Below are 15661 nucleotides of genomic sequence, written 5' to 3' on the forward strand. Positions count from 1 at the left end.
AGGTCAGGTGCTGGGCAGAATACTGACAGGGAATGTGTGTGCAGGGGGCGGGCAGGGGGAGAGGCTGGACACTGAGGCCGGGCGGTGCCAGCTCTGACTGAGGTTTTATACAGGAAGTGGTCAGTTTGCTTGTGCTGAATGTAAACAAAGAGCTGCAGAGAATAAAGGGATAATTCAAGAGGAACAAAAGATAGAAAACAAAAAATAACAACGTAGGGGTGATTTATATGACAATACAGCACAGATAAACGCAACATTTTTTTGGTAAGCTAATGTCGGACAACTCCTTTAAGTTTCAGTAGCCTCATGTTTACTCTACTTGCTAGTTTTTATCATTTGTCATGTTGTGTGTATAATGTTCTATATGCATTGACCTGGAAATTCATATAGGCTTAAAATAAGTAGGAAAAAAAACTTGATGCTCTAATTTTAATATATTGCTCTCATTCCTTGAATCGTTTCTGCACAGTAATGCCAGTACTCTGTCGGGCATAGCGGACTGAGGGCTTTCAAATCGATGAACACAGACATGACTTTAAGGATCAGAATAAATTATAAACATAAATTAAACTATTCAGTCATGTAAGGTCTTGATCCAGATAAATATCATACCTGAAGTATCGATTTCACTACTTTAGTGTTACATCAAACTAAGTTTATTACATATGCATCTGAGGCCTCCTCGGTACACTTTTGACATAGCCAAGGGCTCAGCACACCATTTCGCCCCTCAATAAGCAGCCTCAGCACTTTCCCTTATTTGTCACTACTTGCTTGGCTAGAGTGAGCGCTGCCTGAATTGAATTCCCGGCCATGCACATACGTACTGACACTGCAGCAACTTATATAGTGTACAGGTGCTCTAGTGACCACTCGCAGCACATATGATTACACATTAGTGAACAGCCGGTTCAGAGGATTAGACTCCTCCTCCTCCATGCTTCACGGTGGGAACCAGGCATGTATAGTCCATCCGTTCACCTTTTCTGCATCACAGAACACACGGTGGTTGGATCCAAAGATCTCAAATTTGGACTCCTCAGACCAAAGCACAGATTTCCACTGGTCTAATGTCCATTCCTTGTGTTCTTTAGTCCAAACAAGTCTCTTCTGCTTGTTGCCTGTCCATAGCAGCTATTTTACCATAAAGGCCTGCTGCACAAAGTCTCCTCTTAACAGTAGTTCTAGAGATGTGTCTGCTGCTAGAACTCTGTGTGGCATTGACCTGGTCTCTAATCTGAGCTGCTGTTAACCTGCGATTTCTGAGGCTGGAGACTTGGATAAACTTATCCTCCGCAGCAGAGGTGACTCTTGTTCTTCTTTTCCTGGGGCGGTCCTCATGTGAGCCAGTTTCTTTGTAGCATTTGATGGTTTTTGCCACTGCACTTGGGGACACTTTCAAAGTTTTCCCAATTTTCCGGACTGACTGACCTTCATTTCTTAAAGGGAACCTGTCAGCAGAAATGTCCCCTAAAACCTAACAGATTCCCCCTCTGCAGCTCCTGGGCTGCATTCTATAAAGGTCCCTGTTATGATTGTGCCCACTTTCTGACCGAAAAAAAGTGTTTATAAAGTTGTACCTTTTTGGCTTCTGATTCTGTAAATCCGTCACGGGGGCGGGCTGCCTGATGGCCGTTATTCTGCCCCCTGGTCCTGTATGCCGCCCCCATCGCTGATTTCAATACTTCTGGACGCCGCCCACTGCTCCAGCCATCCCCGCGCATGCCCAGTGCCCATCCCTCGGGGATGAGCACTGTGCCCAGCGTCACGTGCACGCAGGGTTAAGATTATGGGCGGTGCTGTGATGTTTATTCCTAAGCAACCGCCCATAATCGCGGGACCGCGCTTTCGGTGTAGTCACTGCTCCGCGCTCTTCCCATCTATTTCCTGCCTCGGGGCAAGATGGGAAGGAGGCGAAGTGAGGTCAGCAGCAGCGCGCTTGCGCAGAAAGAAGCAGGCCGAGGGGGAAAGCACGGTCCCGCGATTATGGGCGGTTGCTTAGGAATAAACATCACAGCACCGCCCATAATCTTAACCCTGCGTGCACGTCACCAGCGGTGACGCTGGGCACAGTGCTCATCCCCGAGAGATGGGCACTGGGCATGCGCGGGGATGGCTGGAGCAGTGGGCGGCGTCCAGAAGTATTGAAATCAGCGATGGGGGCGGCATACAGGACCAGGGGGCAGAATAACGGCCATCAGGCAGCCCGCCCCCGTGACAGATTTACAGAATCAGAAGCCAAAAAGGTACAACTTTATAAACACTTTTTTTCGGTCAGAAAGTGGGCACAATCATAACAGGGACCTTTATAGATTGCAGCCCAGGAGCTGCAGAGGGGGAATCTGTTAGGTTTTAGGGGACATTTCTGCTGACAGGTTCCCTTTAAAGTAATGATGGCCACACGTTTTTCTTTACTTGGCTGCTTTTTTCTTGCCATAATACAAATTCTAACAGTCTATTCAGTAGGACTATCAGCTGTGTATCCACCAGACCTCTGCACAACACAATTGATGGTCCCAACCTTATTTATAAGGCAAGAAATCCCACTTATTAAACCTGACAGGGGGCACACCTGTGAAATGAAAACCTTTTTCCGGTGACTACCTCTTGAAGCTCATCAAGAGAATGCCAAGAGTGTGCAAAGCAGTAATCAAAGCAAAAGGTGGCTACTTTGAAGAACCTAGAATATAGAACATATTTTCAGTTGTTTCACACTTTTTGTTAAGTATTTCATTCCACATGTGGTAATTCATAGTTTTGATGCCTTCAATGTGAATCTACAATTTTCAGAGTCATGAAAATAAAGAAAACTCTGGTGTGTCCAAACTTTTGGTCTGTACTGTATAACACACACACACACACACACACACACACACACACACACACACATTATATATATATATATATATATATATATAATCTCCTCTTTGACTGTATAGTTGGATGAATTTGCGTTCTGGGGGACAGCAAATTCTTATATACACTATATTTTTGTTATAATTCCTAGCAAACATAAAGGTTAAATGGCCCAATTATGTACAGGTAATTAAATGATACGGTGTAGTATATGGTTCTGTTGCTCAGTTTCTACTTGTACATTGATGATTTATTGATGATCTGCTGGTAGCAGTTTCTTGAATGCAGTTTCTCATGTAGTACATAAAGACTGCACGCAGATATCAACACAGTGAGGAGCAGAAACAAAAAGGAGGATTCATAAACAAACAAATAAAAACTTGTCTACCATAGCAACCAATAACAGTTCATATTAATTTCTTTAAATTTTTTTAGAAAACGGAAGCTGCACTCTCTATGGTTGCTATCTGTCAATATCTTGTTTTCTATAAAACCATATTCATAAATCTGCTTTATACATGGGTTATCCTAGAAACCCTATTTATCTCCTCTTCACAAGATAGATAAGTGATTGATATGGGGCTTGCAGTTCCCGTTATTGTTGCACATGTTCACTACAGCTCCATTCACACTGCGGTTCCAGAGTGTGGACTCCAGGCGTTCATATAAACCTCATCAAAGAAGTTGTCCTGTTACCAAAACTGCTTTTTTTTTTTTTCTCATTAATCTTGCTATTATGTGCCTCTCCACACATCCATTATGTTATTTTAGCAATATTACCTTTTATCGTGCTCTAGCAGCACATCCTCATTTCTGGCTCCAGCTCTGATGGAGTTAATCTCTCTCCTGACTTCCTGGGTTCAGTTACTACAACTTCCATAATCCTTTGCCGTAACTAGCAAGCTATCTCACACCCATTTAGATCTCCACCAAAACTGTTCCCTCCCCACCTTCCTGTGTGCACTGTCCAATCATGGTAATAGAGCTTTTATCATTTGGTCTTTCTGATCTATTTCATAGTATATTATATATATAAATAAAATGTCTCCACTCTGGGACTTGTTGTGCTGGTGAGAATGGAGAAAGTTGGTACTATGCAGCAGAAGTCACAGAGTGGAGCAAGTTAGTGACATGTAGCATCCGGTCACCTGCACAACAAGTCACAGAGTGGAGCAAGTTAGTGACATATAGCACACTGTGTCAGAGCAGAGCATGTCACCAACTGTCTCCACTCTGGGACTTGTTGTGCAGGTGACCGGATGCTACATGTCACTAACTGTCTCTACTCTCTGACTGGTTGTGCAGGTGACAGAGTGGAGCAAGTTGGTCCCATGCAGCGTCTGGTCACCTGTGCTGCTGGTAGGAGCACATGATCACACTGCCGACACCGCAGGCTCTCCTGACAGCTGAGCACAGCGGGCGGATAGTGTGATCACATACTTGCGTGACAGGGGGGAATTCAGCTAAAGAACACCCCCCCCCACCCCACCCCCCTCTACTCTACACTGGCGCCCTGTACCTCCCACATCTGACGGATGCTATGCGGCGCGCTCTTCACCTTTCCACACTGGAGCCCTCCGGATCCTCCCCTCGATGCTGGGCTGTGACGTGCGGTAGTCACCGCCCACAGCCCTGTCAATCAAATGTGAGTGGCGCCAGCATCCTCTGACGTAACCATCCAGTTTGAGAGCCCGGAACTTGATGGGACGTAGGAGGATACTAGTGGTCACAGCACCAGGGGGTCATGTGACCGGCACTGAGCGTGCAGGATAGCGCCGCTTAGTGCCAGAAGTGCAAATAGAGGCCAATGAAGACAACACCTAAAATGGTAAGTTACTCATATAGAAAATAAAAAAATGGGTGAACCACCCCTTTAATCCCGAGGCTTCAATACCTGTACCACCCCTGCTGTTCATTCTGTGCTTAATCCATAGAAACGCATTTTGCCAAACTGTAAGTTATTTGTAAAATTACATTTTTATTCCTTATTTTGTACTGTTCTTTTCTTTGTCGATCCATTGGGAGACCCAGACAATTGGGTGTATAGCTTCTGCCTCCGGAGGCCACACAAAGTATTACACTTAAAAGTGTAAACCCCTCCCCTTCTGCCTATACACCCCCCCGTGCATCACGGGCTCCTCAGTTTTTATGCTTTGTGCGAAGGAGGCACACATGCACGCAAGCTCCACAATTTAATCAGCAGCAGCTGCTGACTATATCGGATGGAAGAAAAGAGGGCCCATAACAGGGCCCCCGGCATGCTCCCTTCTCACCCCACTCTGGTCGGCGGTGCTGTTAAGGTTGAGGTACCCATTGCGGGTACATAGGCAGGAGCCACATGCTGTTTTCCTTCCCCATCCCTTAGGGGCTCTGGGTGAAGTGGGATCCTAATCGGTCTCCAGGCACTGGGACCGTGCTCCCTCCGCAGCCCCTGGGGGAATCTGCTTGGACAGGAGCCGGGTATCGTCAGGGACAGGCCTGCTACTCTGAGGTACTCTGTGTCCCCTTGGGGACGGCGCATAGAGCGCCTGTGTTATGCACGCTGCAGCAGCTGCTGGGTGTGTTAGTGCGCCGGGACTACCGCGCTGACCGCGCTTGTTTGCCGGCCGCGCTTATAACTTTACTCTCCGGCTTTTGCGGCCTAGTACCGCATATTCCCGCCCCCGGGCCTGCCAGTCAGGGGAAGGGCGGGACGCTGCACTGGACGTCAGCGCTGAGGGCTGGAGCATACTTTGTATCCTCCTCCCCCCTCACTGAGCACCGTGGGGCACCAGATTCCCGCACTTTCTAAAGGCACGCCCACGGCCCCCTCCTCCCCACAGAACGCTGGCAGCCATTCCTATCAGCATCTGACGCTGGAGAGGAGAGACAACACAGCTCTGGGAGGCCCAGGCAGGGAATCTGGTGGTCACACAACCGCTGCGGGCGGTCGGTAAGCCGCACCTGTTACTAGGTGCTGGCCCCCCTGGGTGCCGAAGTGTATATTTATATGCTTATATTCTATACATTTACTCTGTACGGCCGCACTGCTTGTTTTTGGCTATATACCCTCCCTGATTGTACTCAGAGGAGACAACAGCATGTCGTCCGCAAAAAGCAAGGGTGCCAAGGCACAGGCTTACTTTGCAACCTGTACCTCATGTGCGGCTATGCTACCTGCAGGTTCCACCTACCCTCATTGTGTGCAATGCTCGGCCCCTGTGACACTCACTCAGCCGGAGCCTCTGCCACTGGTGGCCCAGGTGGAACAACCTGCTGCCACTGTCCAGGTGACAGGGACGGAGTTTGCAGTATTCGCTGACAAACTTTGAGTCTATGGATAAATGGTCTGCTAAGATACTAGAAGCCTTGCAGTCCAGACCGGTAACACAGGTCCCGGGCACTGTTGAATCATTGACCCCAGGCCCCCCTCGGTTGGAGCAGCAAAGTGCTCCTGGGGCGGCTCATAGGTCCCACGGTGAGGTCTCCGACACGGACCGCAGTCCCAGACCGCCTAAGCGGGCTCGCTGGGAGCTTCCCTCGACTTCATCACACTGCTCAGGGTCTCAGCAGGAGGACTCTCTAGAGGATGAAGCGGAGGTGGCAGATCAGGACTCTGATCCTGACGCCGCTCTCAACCTGGATACACCTGAAGGGGACGCCATAGTAAATGACCTTATAGCGTCCATCAATCAGGTGTTGGATCTTTCTCCCCCAGCTCCTCCGATTGAGGAGTCAGCTTCTCAGCAGGAGAAATTCCATTTTAGGTTTCCCAAACGTACAATGAGTGCGTTTCCGGATCACTCCGACTTCAGAGATACAGTCCAGAAACACCGAGCTTTTCCAGATAAGCGCTTTACTAAGCGCCTTAAGGACACACGTTATCCCTTCCCCCCTGACGTAGTCAAGGGTTGGGCTCAGTGTCCCAAGGTGGATCCTCCAGTCTCTAGACTGGCGGCTAGATCCATAGTTGCAGTGGCAGATGGTGCATCACTCAAGGATGCCACTGACAGGCAGATAGAGCTCTTGTTGAAATCCATCTATGAAGCTATCGGCGCGTCCTTTGCTCCGGCATTCGCAGCCGTATGGGCACTCCAAGCTATCTCAGCTTGTCAGTCTGAGATTAATGCAGTCACACGTGCCTCTACTCCGCAGGTTGTGCCCTTAACATCTCAGGCGTCGCCGTTTGCGTCCTACGCCATGAATGCGGTCCTGGACTCTGCGAGCCGTACGGCGGTAGCATCCGCCAATTCGGTGGCAGTCCGCAGGGCCATGTGGCTACGGGAATGGAAGGCAGACTCTGCTTCTAAAAAGTTCTTAACCGGTTTGCCATTTTCTGGCGACCGCCTGTTTGGCGAGCGATTGGATGAAATCATTAAACAATCCAAGGGAAAGGACTCATCCTTACCCCAGTCCAAACCAAACAGACCTCAACAACGGAAGGTACAATCGAGGTTTCGGTCCTTTCGGCCCGCGGGCAGGTCTCAATTCTCCTCGTCCAACAGGCCACAGAAGGGTCAGAGGAACTCCGATTCATGGCGGTCTAAGTCACGTCCTAAGAAGAACGCCGGAGGAACCGCTCCCAAAGCGGCCTCCTCATGACTTTCGGCCTCCTCAAACCGCATCCTCGGTCGGTGGCAGGCTCTCCCGCTTTTGCGACGCCTGGTTGCCACATGTCCAAGACCGATGGGTGCGAGACATTTTGTCTCACTGTTACAGGATAGAGTTCAGCTCTCGTCCTCTGACTCGTTTCTTCAGAACATCTCCTCCCCCCGAGCGAGCCAATGCTCTTCTTCAGGCGGTGAGCACTCTGAAGGCAGAAGGAGTGGTGATCCCTGTTCCCCTTCAGCAACGGGGCCACGGTTTTTACTCCAACTTGTTTGTGGTGCCAAAAAAGGACGGATCTTTCCGTCCCGTTCTGGACCTAAAACTGCTCAACAGACACGTGAAAACCAGGCGGTTCCGGATGGAATCTCTCCGCTCCGTCATCGCCTCAATGTCCCAAGGAGACTTCCTAGCATCAATCGACATCAGGGATGCTTATCTCCACGTGCCGATTGCACCAGAGCATCAGCGCTTCCTGCGTTTCGCCATCGGGGACGAACACCTTCAGTTCGTGGCACTGCCTTTCGGCCTGGCGACAGCCCCACGGGTCTTCACCAAGGTCATGGCAACAGTGGTAGCAGTCCTACACTCTCAGGGACACTCGGTGATCCCTTACTTAGACGATCTGCTTGTCAAGGCCCCCTCTCAGGTGGCATGCCAACACAGCCTGAATATTGCTCTGGAGACTCTCCAGAGATTCGGGTGGATCATCAATTTCCCAAAGTCAAAACTGACACCGGCCCAATCACTGACATATCTCGGCATGGAGTTTCATACTCTCTCAGCGATAGTGAAGCTTCCGCTGGACAAACAGCGTTCACTACAGACAGGGGTGCAATCTCTCCTTCGAGTCCAGTCGCACCCCTTGAGGCGCCTCATGCACTTCCTAGGGAAAATGGTGGCAGCAATGGAGGCAGTCCCTTTTGCGCAGTTTCATCTGCGTCCACTTCAATGGGACATTCTCCGCAAATGGGACAGGAAGTCGACGTCCCTAGACAGGAACGTCTCCCTTTCTCGGGCAGCCAAGGCCTCCCTTCAGTGGTGGCTTCTTCCCACTTCGTTGTCGAAGGGGAAATCCTTACTGCCCCCATCCTGGGCGGTGGTCACGACGGACGCGAGTCTGTCAGGGTGGGGAGCGGTCTTTCTCCACCACAGGGCTCAGGGTACCTGGACTCAGCCAGAGTCCTCCCTTCAGATCAATGTTCTGGAGATAAGGGCAGTGTATCTAGCCCTAAAGGCGTTCCAGCCGTGGCTGGAAGGCAGGCAGATCCGAATTCAGTCGGACAACGCCACGGCGGTGGCATACATCAACCACCAAGGCGGCACACGCAGTCGGCAAGCCTTCCAGGAAGTCCGGCGGATTCTGCTGTGGGTGGAAGCCACAGCCTCCACCATCTCCGCAGTTCACATCCCGGGCGTAGAAAACTGGGAAGCAGACTTTCTCAGTCGCCAGGGCATGGACGCAGGGGAATGGTCTCTTCACCCGGAAGTGTTTCAAGAGATCTGTTGCCGCTGGGGGAAGCCGGACATCGACCTAATGGCGCCCCGGCACAACAACAAGGTCCCGGCATTCATGGCACGTTCTCAAGATCACAGAGCTCTGGCGGCAGACGCATTAGTTCAGGATTGGTCGCAGTTTCAACTGCCTTATGTATTTCCTCCTCTGGCACTGCTGCCCAGAGTGTTACGCAAGATCAGGTCCGACTGCCGCCGCGCCATCCTCGTCGCTCCAGACTGGCCGAGGAGGTCGTGGTACCCGGATCTGTGGCATCTCACGGTGGGCCAACCGTGGGCACTGCCAGACCGACCAGACTTGCTGTCTCAAGGGCCATTTTTCCATCTGAATTCTGCGGCCCTCAACCTGACTGTGTGGCCATTGAGTCCTGGATCCTAGCGGCTTCAAGGTTATCTCAAGAGGTCATTGCCACTATGAGACAGGCCAGGAAACCAACTTCAGCCAAGATCTACCACAGGACGTGGAGGATCTTCTTATCCTGGTGCTCTGATCATGGTTTTACTCCCTGGCCATTTGCCTTGCCCACTTTTCTGTCATTCCTTCAATCAGGAATGGAAAAGGGTTTGTCTCTCGGCTCTCTTAAGGGACAAGTATCGGCGCTCTCTGTGTTTTTTCAAAAGCGTCTAGCCAGGCTCCCGTAGGTACGCACGTTCCTGCAGGGGGTTTGCCACATAGTCCCTCCTTACAAGCGTCCGCTAGAACCCTGGGATCTGAACAGGGTGCTAACGGCTCTTCAGAAACCACCTTTCGAGCCAATGAGAGATATTTCTCTATCACGTCTCTCGCAGAAAGTGGTCTTCCTAGTGGCAGTCACGTCACTTCGGAGAGTGTCTGAGCTAGCTGCACTGTCATGCAAGGCCCCCTCCCTGGTGTTTCACCAGGACAAGGTGGTTCTGCGTCCGGTTCCGGATTTTCTCCCTAAGGTGGTATCCCCTTTTCATCTCAATCAGGATATCTCCTTACCTTCTTTTTGCCCTCATCCAGTTCACCAATGTGAAAAGGATTTGCACTTGTTAGATCTTGTGAGAGCACTCAGACTCTACATTTCCCGTACGGCGCCCCTGCGCCGCTCGGATGCGCTCTTTGTCCTTGTCGCTGGCCAGCGTAAAGGGTCGCAGGCTTCCAAGTCAACCTTGGCTCGGTGGATCAAGGAACCAATTCTTGAAGCCTACCGTTCTTCTGGGCTTCCTGTTCCGTCAGAGCTGAAAGCCCATTCTACCAGAGCCGTGGGTGCGTCCTGGGCATTGCGGCACCAGGCTACGGCTCAGCAGGTGTGTCAGGCGGCTACCTGGTCGAGTCTGCACATTTTCACGAAACACTATCAGGTGCATACCTACGCTTCGGCAGATGCCAGCCTAGGTAGGCGAGTCCTTCAGGTGGCGATTGCCCACCTGTAGGAAGGGGCCGTGTTACGGCTCTATTACCGAGGTATTCTTTTACCCACCCAGGGACTGCTTTTGGACGTCCCAATTGTCTGGGTCTCCCAATGGAGCGACAAAGAAGAAGGGAATTTTGTTTACTTACCGTAAATTCCTTTTCTTCTAGCTCCAATTGGGAGACCCAGCACCCGCCCCTGTTCCCTTCGGGCTGTTGTTCTTTTGTGTACACATGTTGTTCATGTTGAATGGTTTTCAGTTCTCCGAACATCCTTCGGATTGAATTTACCTTAGACCAATTTATAAGTTTCCTCCTTCCTGCTTTTGCACCAAAACTGAGGAGCCCGTGATGCACGGGGGGGTGTATAGGCAGAAGGGGAGGGGTTTACACTTTTAAGTGTAATACTTTGTGTGGCCTCCGGAGGCAGAAGCTATACACCCAATTGTCTGGGTCTCCCAATTGGAGCTAGAAGAAAAGGAATTTACGGTAAGTAAACAAAATTCCCTTCATTTCAGCCATATGCACTTTCCAGCTAAATGCTTATTTCAATAATTTCATTACTTTTTGCAGTGTGATGCCATTAGTATTTTGGAAAAAGAACACGACTACACCGATGAGCACTTCGACTTTATACAGTCATATATCAGGAAGTTTTGTTTACAATGTATCCTTTTTATGAAGAACATACAGAGTTTTGTCTCACAGATGAAAAGAGAACCTAAGTTAATGGCATGTATATAAAGGCACCTTAATGCAAAGTAAATTCTTACCTTTCTCATGTTTCAATGACCTGTCAGAGGCAGGAGCCAGGCAGTGGGCAGTGAATAGGAGAGAAGCAGGAAGGCTGCTAGTGTAATGTCCCCCCACTGCACTTGCAACTCCTTAGCATACAATTTCATCTATGGATTTCTCTAAAACAGCAAAACTGATTTCTACAAGCAAGATAAAAATTTAATTAACTCGGTATAAAATCCTGATTACAGATTCACTTTATATGGGTTGTCTAATACTCGCACAGGCTCGTCTCAATCACCATTTTTCCCATATTTAAAGAAAATAAATTAATAACTTTATACTCTCCTCCGGTGCCGTTAGAGCAGTGTCGGCACTGTATCTCCTGGGATCTCATAACAATGTGATGTCACATGATTCAATCCCCCGGCTTCGGACAAATTGCTTACATCAGGAGGAAGTGAGCGCTGCTGCTGTTCTCACTTCCTTCAGGTGTATAGGAGATACTGAAGGAAAAAAAACAGTAGTGTTACTTTAACGACGACTTGTCACTTGCTAAAAGCAATGGAGTTATTTTTTTTTTTACTCACTTATATAGTGCTATTAATGGCACAGCACTTTACAGACATGATCATCACGGTCTTCGCTGTGTCTCACAATCTAAATTCACTATAAATATGTCTTTGGGGTGTGGGAGGAAACCCATGCAAACACATGAGAAAAACATACAAACTAATTGCAGGTATAGTCCTTAGTGGGATATGAACGCAGGACCCCAGAACTGCAAGACTGTAGTTCTATCAACTGAGCCTCAATGTTGCCATTGAGGTAAAACATTTTCCTGAGCTACTGTGATTCTGATGCTTTGTTGCTTTCCGAGCACAGTATGTAACATCTCTGCTTATAGTCCAACAGGGTATTTTCGTTGCAGGTTTTTCTGGCAGCATGATCTTTCACCCCACCCATATGCGGTCAATCGCAGCTTGGCCGAGTCTTCCAAACTGTGATGACAGTGTCTAGGAAAGAGAGGTAAAAGCACACACCCCTAGAGAAAACGCAGACTAATATCACAGTTGCACTGCAAGTAGAGATTTCACATATCTCTGCAGTAGATCTCAGGGATGTTATGAAGTATTTAAAGGGGTACTCCCATCTCCAAGATTTTATCCCAGTTGTAGTAGGTGCAATAATAAAATTAGCAATTACATCCAAATAGAAATGTAGTATAGTTCTCCTGATCTAGCCATGTCACTTACCTCATGTGCAGGGCATTGGTTGTAACCATAGATGCCTAAGCTGCAATGCCCTGCACATGTGCTAAGAGTCATGGCTATATCAGAAAAAATTATACAACATTTATAATTGGAGGTATTTGCTAATCTTATTATCATGTTTACTACATATTGGGATAGGATCTTAGAGATGAGAATGTCAAGGTAGAGATTTTTGGTGAAGACTGCTAATGGAGTCTTCGTTTGGGATATTCAGAGATGGTGCCGTATTAGCTATATATATCAGAGCCGATATTAATGTATCAGACAATGAATACATGAGACATGTTCTCCTTGAGCCAGCATCACCAACTGACCCGTGTATTCGATAGATCCAATTATACAGTAAGCATGAATAACCTTGAAGCTGAACAGGGAGTACTTTTACTCCTTAATTTCTCACAGCACATTGCCTGCCTCCCGTACATTCCTTCTGTGTGAACATTACGGATAACACTTTTGCAGCTTCACATTCTGGCTTCATTATCTTTGGTTAACTCCTTCATGGCTATACAACTTACAATTATATTATGGGTCTATGCGATCGCTACATAGACAGACAGATTATTATACAACTACATCTATATTTTGATTATTTATATACACAGATATTCTTCTTACATTTGAACAAACAAGCTATAGCTCAGGCGACCTCAACAAGAATACCCCTTTAACTCAATGTTTTGAGAAAGTAACAGGTCCGCTTTAATTAGTTAAATAATATGCCTTCCATATTGTATTGAAATTAATTGAAAGGATGCAGTTAAAGGGATCCTGATATCTGATACATGCTGCCCAAACTGTGTGCAGCATGTGTCAGCCACTGGCTGTACGATCACAGCCAGGTATATATCTCTCCTGAAAAGCTGCGGCATTTCAGAAAAGAACATATATTTAATAGCCGCTGGGGACTGAACTGCGCTGTGCACAAGTCATACACGCGAGTCTCTGGTGGCTTCTCAACGCCTGCTGACAGTGATGACAGGTCTCTGCCTAAACGTGCACATAGGCAGAGACCTGCCAGTCACAAACATACCTGACTGTGATCATACAGCCAATGACTGATGCAGTCTGCCCCAGTTTGAGCAGCATGTATCAGCTGTCAGGTTCCCCTAAAGTTGGTCCCTTCTTTGTTTAGTATTAGAAAAACAAATTGTACAGCACGACTATAATTACTGCAGTAAGCTGTTTATTTTTTTTTTCAAAAATGTTTATTGAAAAAGAGAAAATATACAAAATCAAGTATAAGTAACTCTATAACATAGTGGCATATTTTAAGTTTGTGCACGAATACTTCCACATATCGAGGAAATAAAGACAATCGCAATAAGAGATCATGTACACACAATTCTCCATGTGGACTTAGGTAATGAGTCAATGAAAATAAGAACATTGATTTCTGAAGCCCTAAGTTTAGATTAATAAAAACTGGAAAGAGAAAAGAATGTTAAGAAGCAAAGAAGAATTCAAATGAGAGGAAAGACAGATCAGAAAAAGAAAGGGAAGGGGGGGCAGAAGGGGGGTAGGAAGGAGAGACTTGGAACACAACTGGTTTAAGGAGGTCTACTCTCCACCTCCCAGCACGAACCGAGCAAAAATTAAGCGATTGGTTCCTAAGAGGAAACGATTACCTCGAAATCAGCGGATTCTCTAAATAGAAGCCACGGCGTCCAAGAGCTGAAAAATTTGCTCAGTTGGAGCTCATGTGGGAGGATAGTTTCTCCATCCTGCAAATGTGATCCATTTCCACCAACCACTCTAGAATCGTCAGGGTTACACCCGACTTCCACTTTCTCGGCATGATCGCTCTGGTCGCGGCAACAAAATGACAGAGAAGACCTTGCTTGATCTATTTGAAAGCTCTGGGGATCATGGACAAGAGACCGATCTGCGGAGAGCATGTGATTGTCAGCCCTGTGATGTGGTTATGAATTTGGAAAACTTTATGCCACAATTCCTGAATTATCGGGCAGGACCACCAAATATGTAGCATGGATCCCTCAGCAGCATTACATCTCCAACAAGTGTAAGGGATGGTTAAGATTTTGTGTAGCTCCTTCGGACACCTATACCAACGGGAAATGATCTTAAAGTTTTTTTTTTTTTCCTGCACTTTACAAGGGAAGTCTATGTACACACATATAAGCTGTTGCCCAATTCAGGTCAGAGGAAGCACTCCCCAAATCTTTCTCCCAGGATTTCACATACCAGACTGGATCTGAATCGATTGGGTTAATCAAAATGGAGTAAATCTGGGAAATTACGTGGGATGGGGGTTCTAGTTGGATCAGAAGGGATTCAAAGTTGGTACAGACCCTGGCCAGGTCGGAGACTGAGCGAGCAGAGGAGATTAATGATTGCAACTGCAGGTACATGAACCACTGGATTTGTTGATCAGGGAAGGCGGCTCGGAAATGCTGTAAGGTTGGCAGAGAAGGCGCTCCCATCAGGGTAGCGCCAACCCTAGGCCTCTGGGATGAAGACCAAATTCTAAACCTGTCTACACCAACAGCCGACGGAAAGTCGGGATTATCAATAAGGGGTGTCAGGGGGGCCCCATGCTTCAGACAGATTAAAATGAGCATTAGTTCTGTCCCAAATGAGGAGTAGGTCCCTTGTCAGAGGGGAGTTCAAAATGCTCTTAGGTCTTCTATGTTTTGCGATCCAGTACAGGGAGGTCAAAGTCCAATCTAAAAGGTTAGTTTCAATATCCACCCACTGCTTCATCTCGGCCCCATGAAACCAATCTACTACTCTGGTGAGGATAGCTGATGTATGATCGAAAATCTGGGAGTCTTGTGCCCCCTTTTAATTTTCGTCTCGTCAAGTATTTAAAGGCCAGTTGAGGTTTACCTGTTTTCCATACAAAAGCTGTCGTGATCCGTCGAAGATGGGCAAAGAAGAATCTGGGTACGGCTATAGGAACTGCTTGAAAAAGAAAAAGGAGTTTGGGGATGACATCCATTTTTAAAACGTTGATATGTTCAAACCAGGGCAAATCCCGCAAATTGTAAGCCTGAAGATCGGCGTCAATGCGCTGCAGTAGTGATTTGTAGTTCAAATTAAATAGATGTGAACGGTCCGGCGTCAGATAAGTCCCTAGATATTTCAGAGCAGTGACACACCATTTAAAGGGAATGGCTTCATGCAGAGAGGCTTTACGTTTAGCAGGAAGGGTGATATTTAGGATTTCCGACTCAGAGGTACTAACCTAGAAATTACTAACCACTGCATACCGCTGAAACTCCTTCAGGATGGATGGGAGAGATGTTTCGGGGTTCATGATGTAGATGAGGAGGTCATCAGCATATAGGGCCAGTTTGAG

General features: G+C 47.7%; 1 protein-coding gene across 1 annotated transcript in view; it reads left to right on the forward strand.

Annotated features, from left to right (window-relative positions):
• The window catches only part of DYNC1LI1 (dynein cytoplasmic 1 light intermediate chain 1), a 70317-nt gene that overhangs the window by 40819 nt on the left and 13837 nt on the right, over positions 1–15661 (forward strand). Inside the window, exon 6 of the mRNA XM_075315239.1 lies at positions 10904–10997. Within this exon, the coding sequence (XP_075171354.1) occupies positions 10904–10997 (94 nt within the window). The remainder of the gene's footprint in view (positions 1–10903; positions 10998–15661) is intronic.

This window comes from Anomaloglossus baeobatrachus, chromosome 6 (genome assembly GCF_048569485.1).
Source record: "Anomaloglossus baeobatrachus isolate aAnoBae1 chromosome 6, aAnoBae1.hap1, whole genome shotgun sequence".
NCBI lineage: Eukaryota > Metazoa > Chordata > Amphibia > Anura > Aromobatidae > Anomaloglossus > Anomaloglossus baeobatrachus.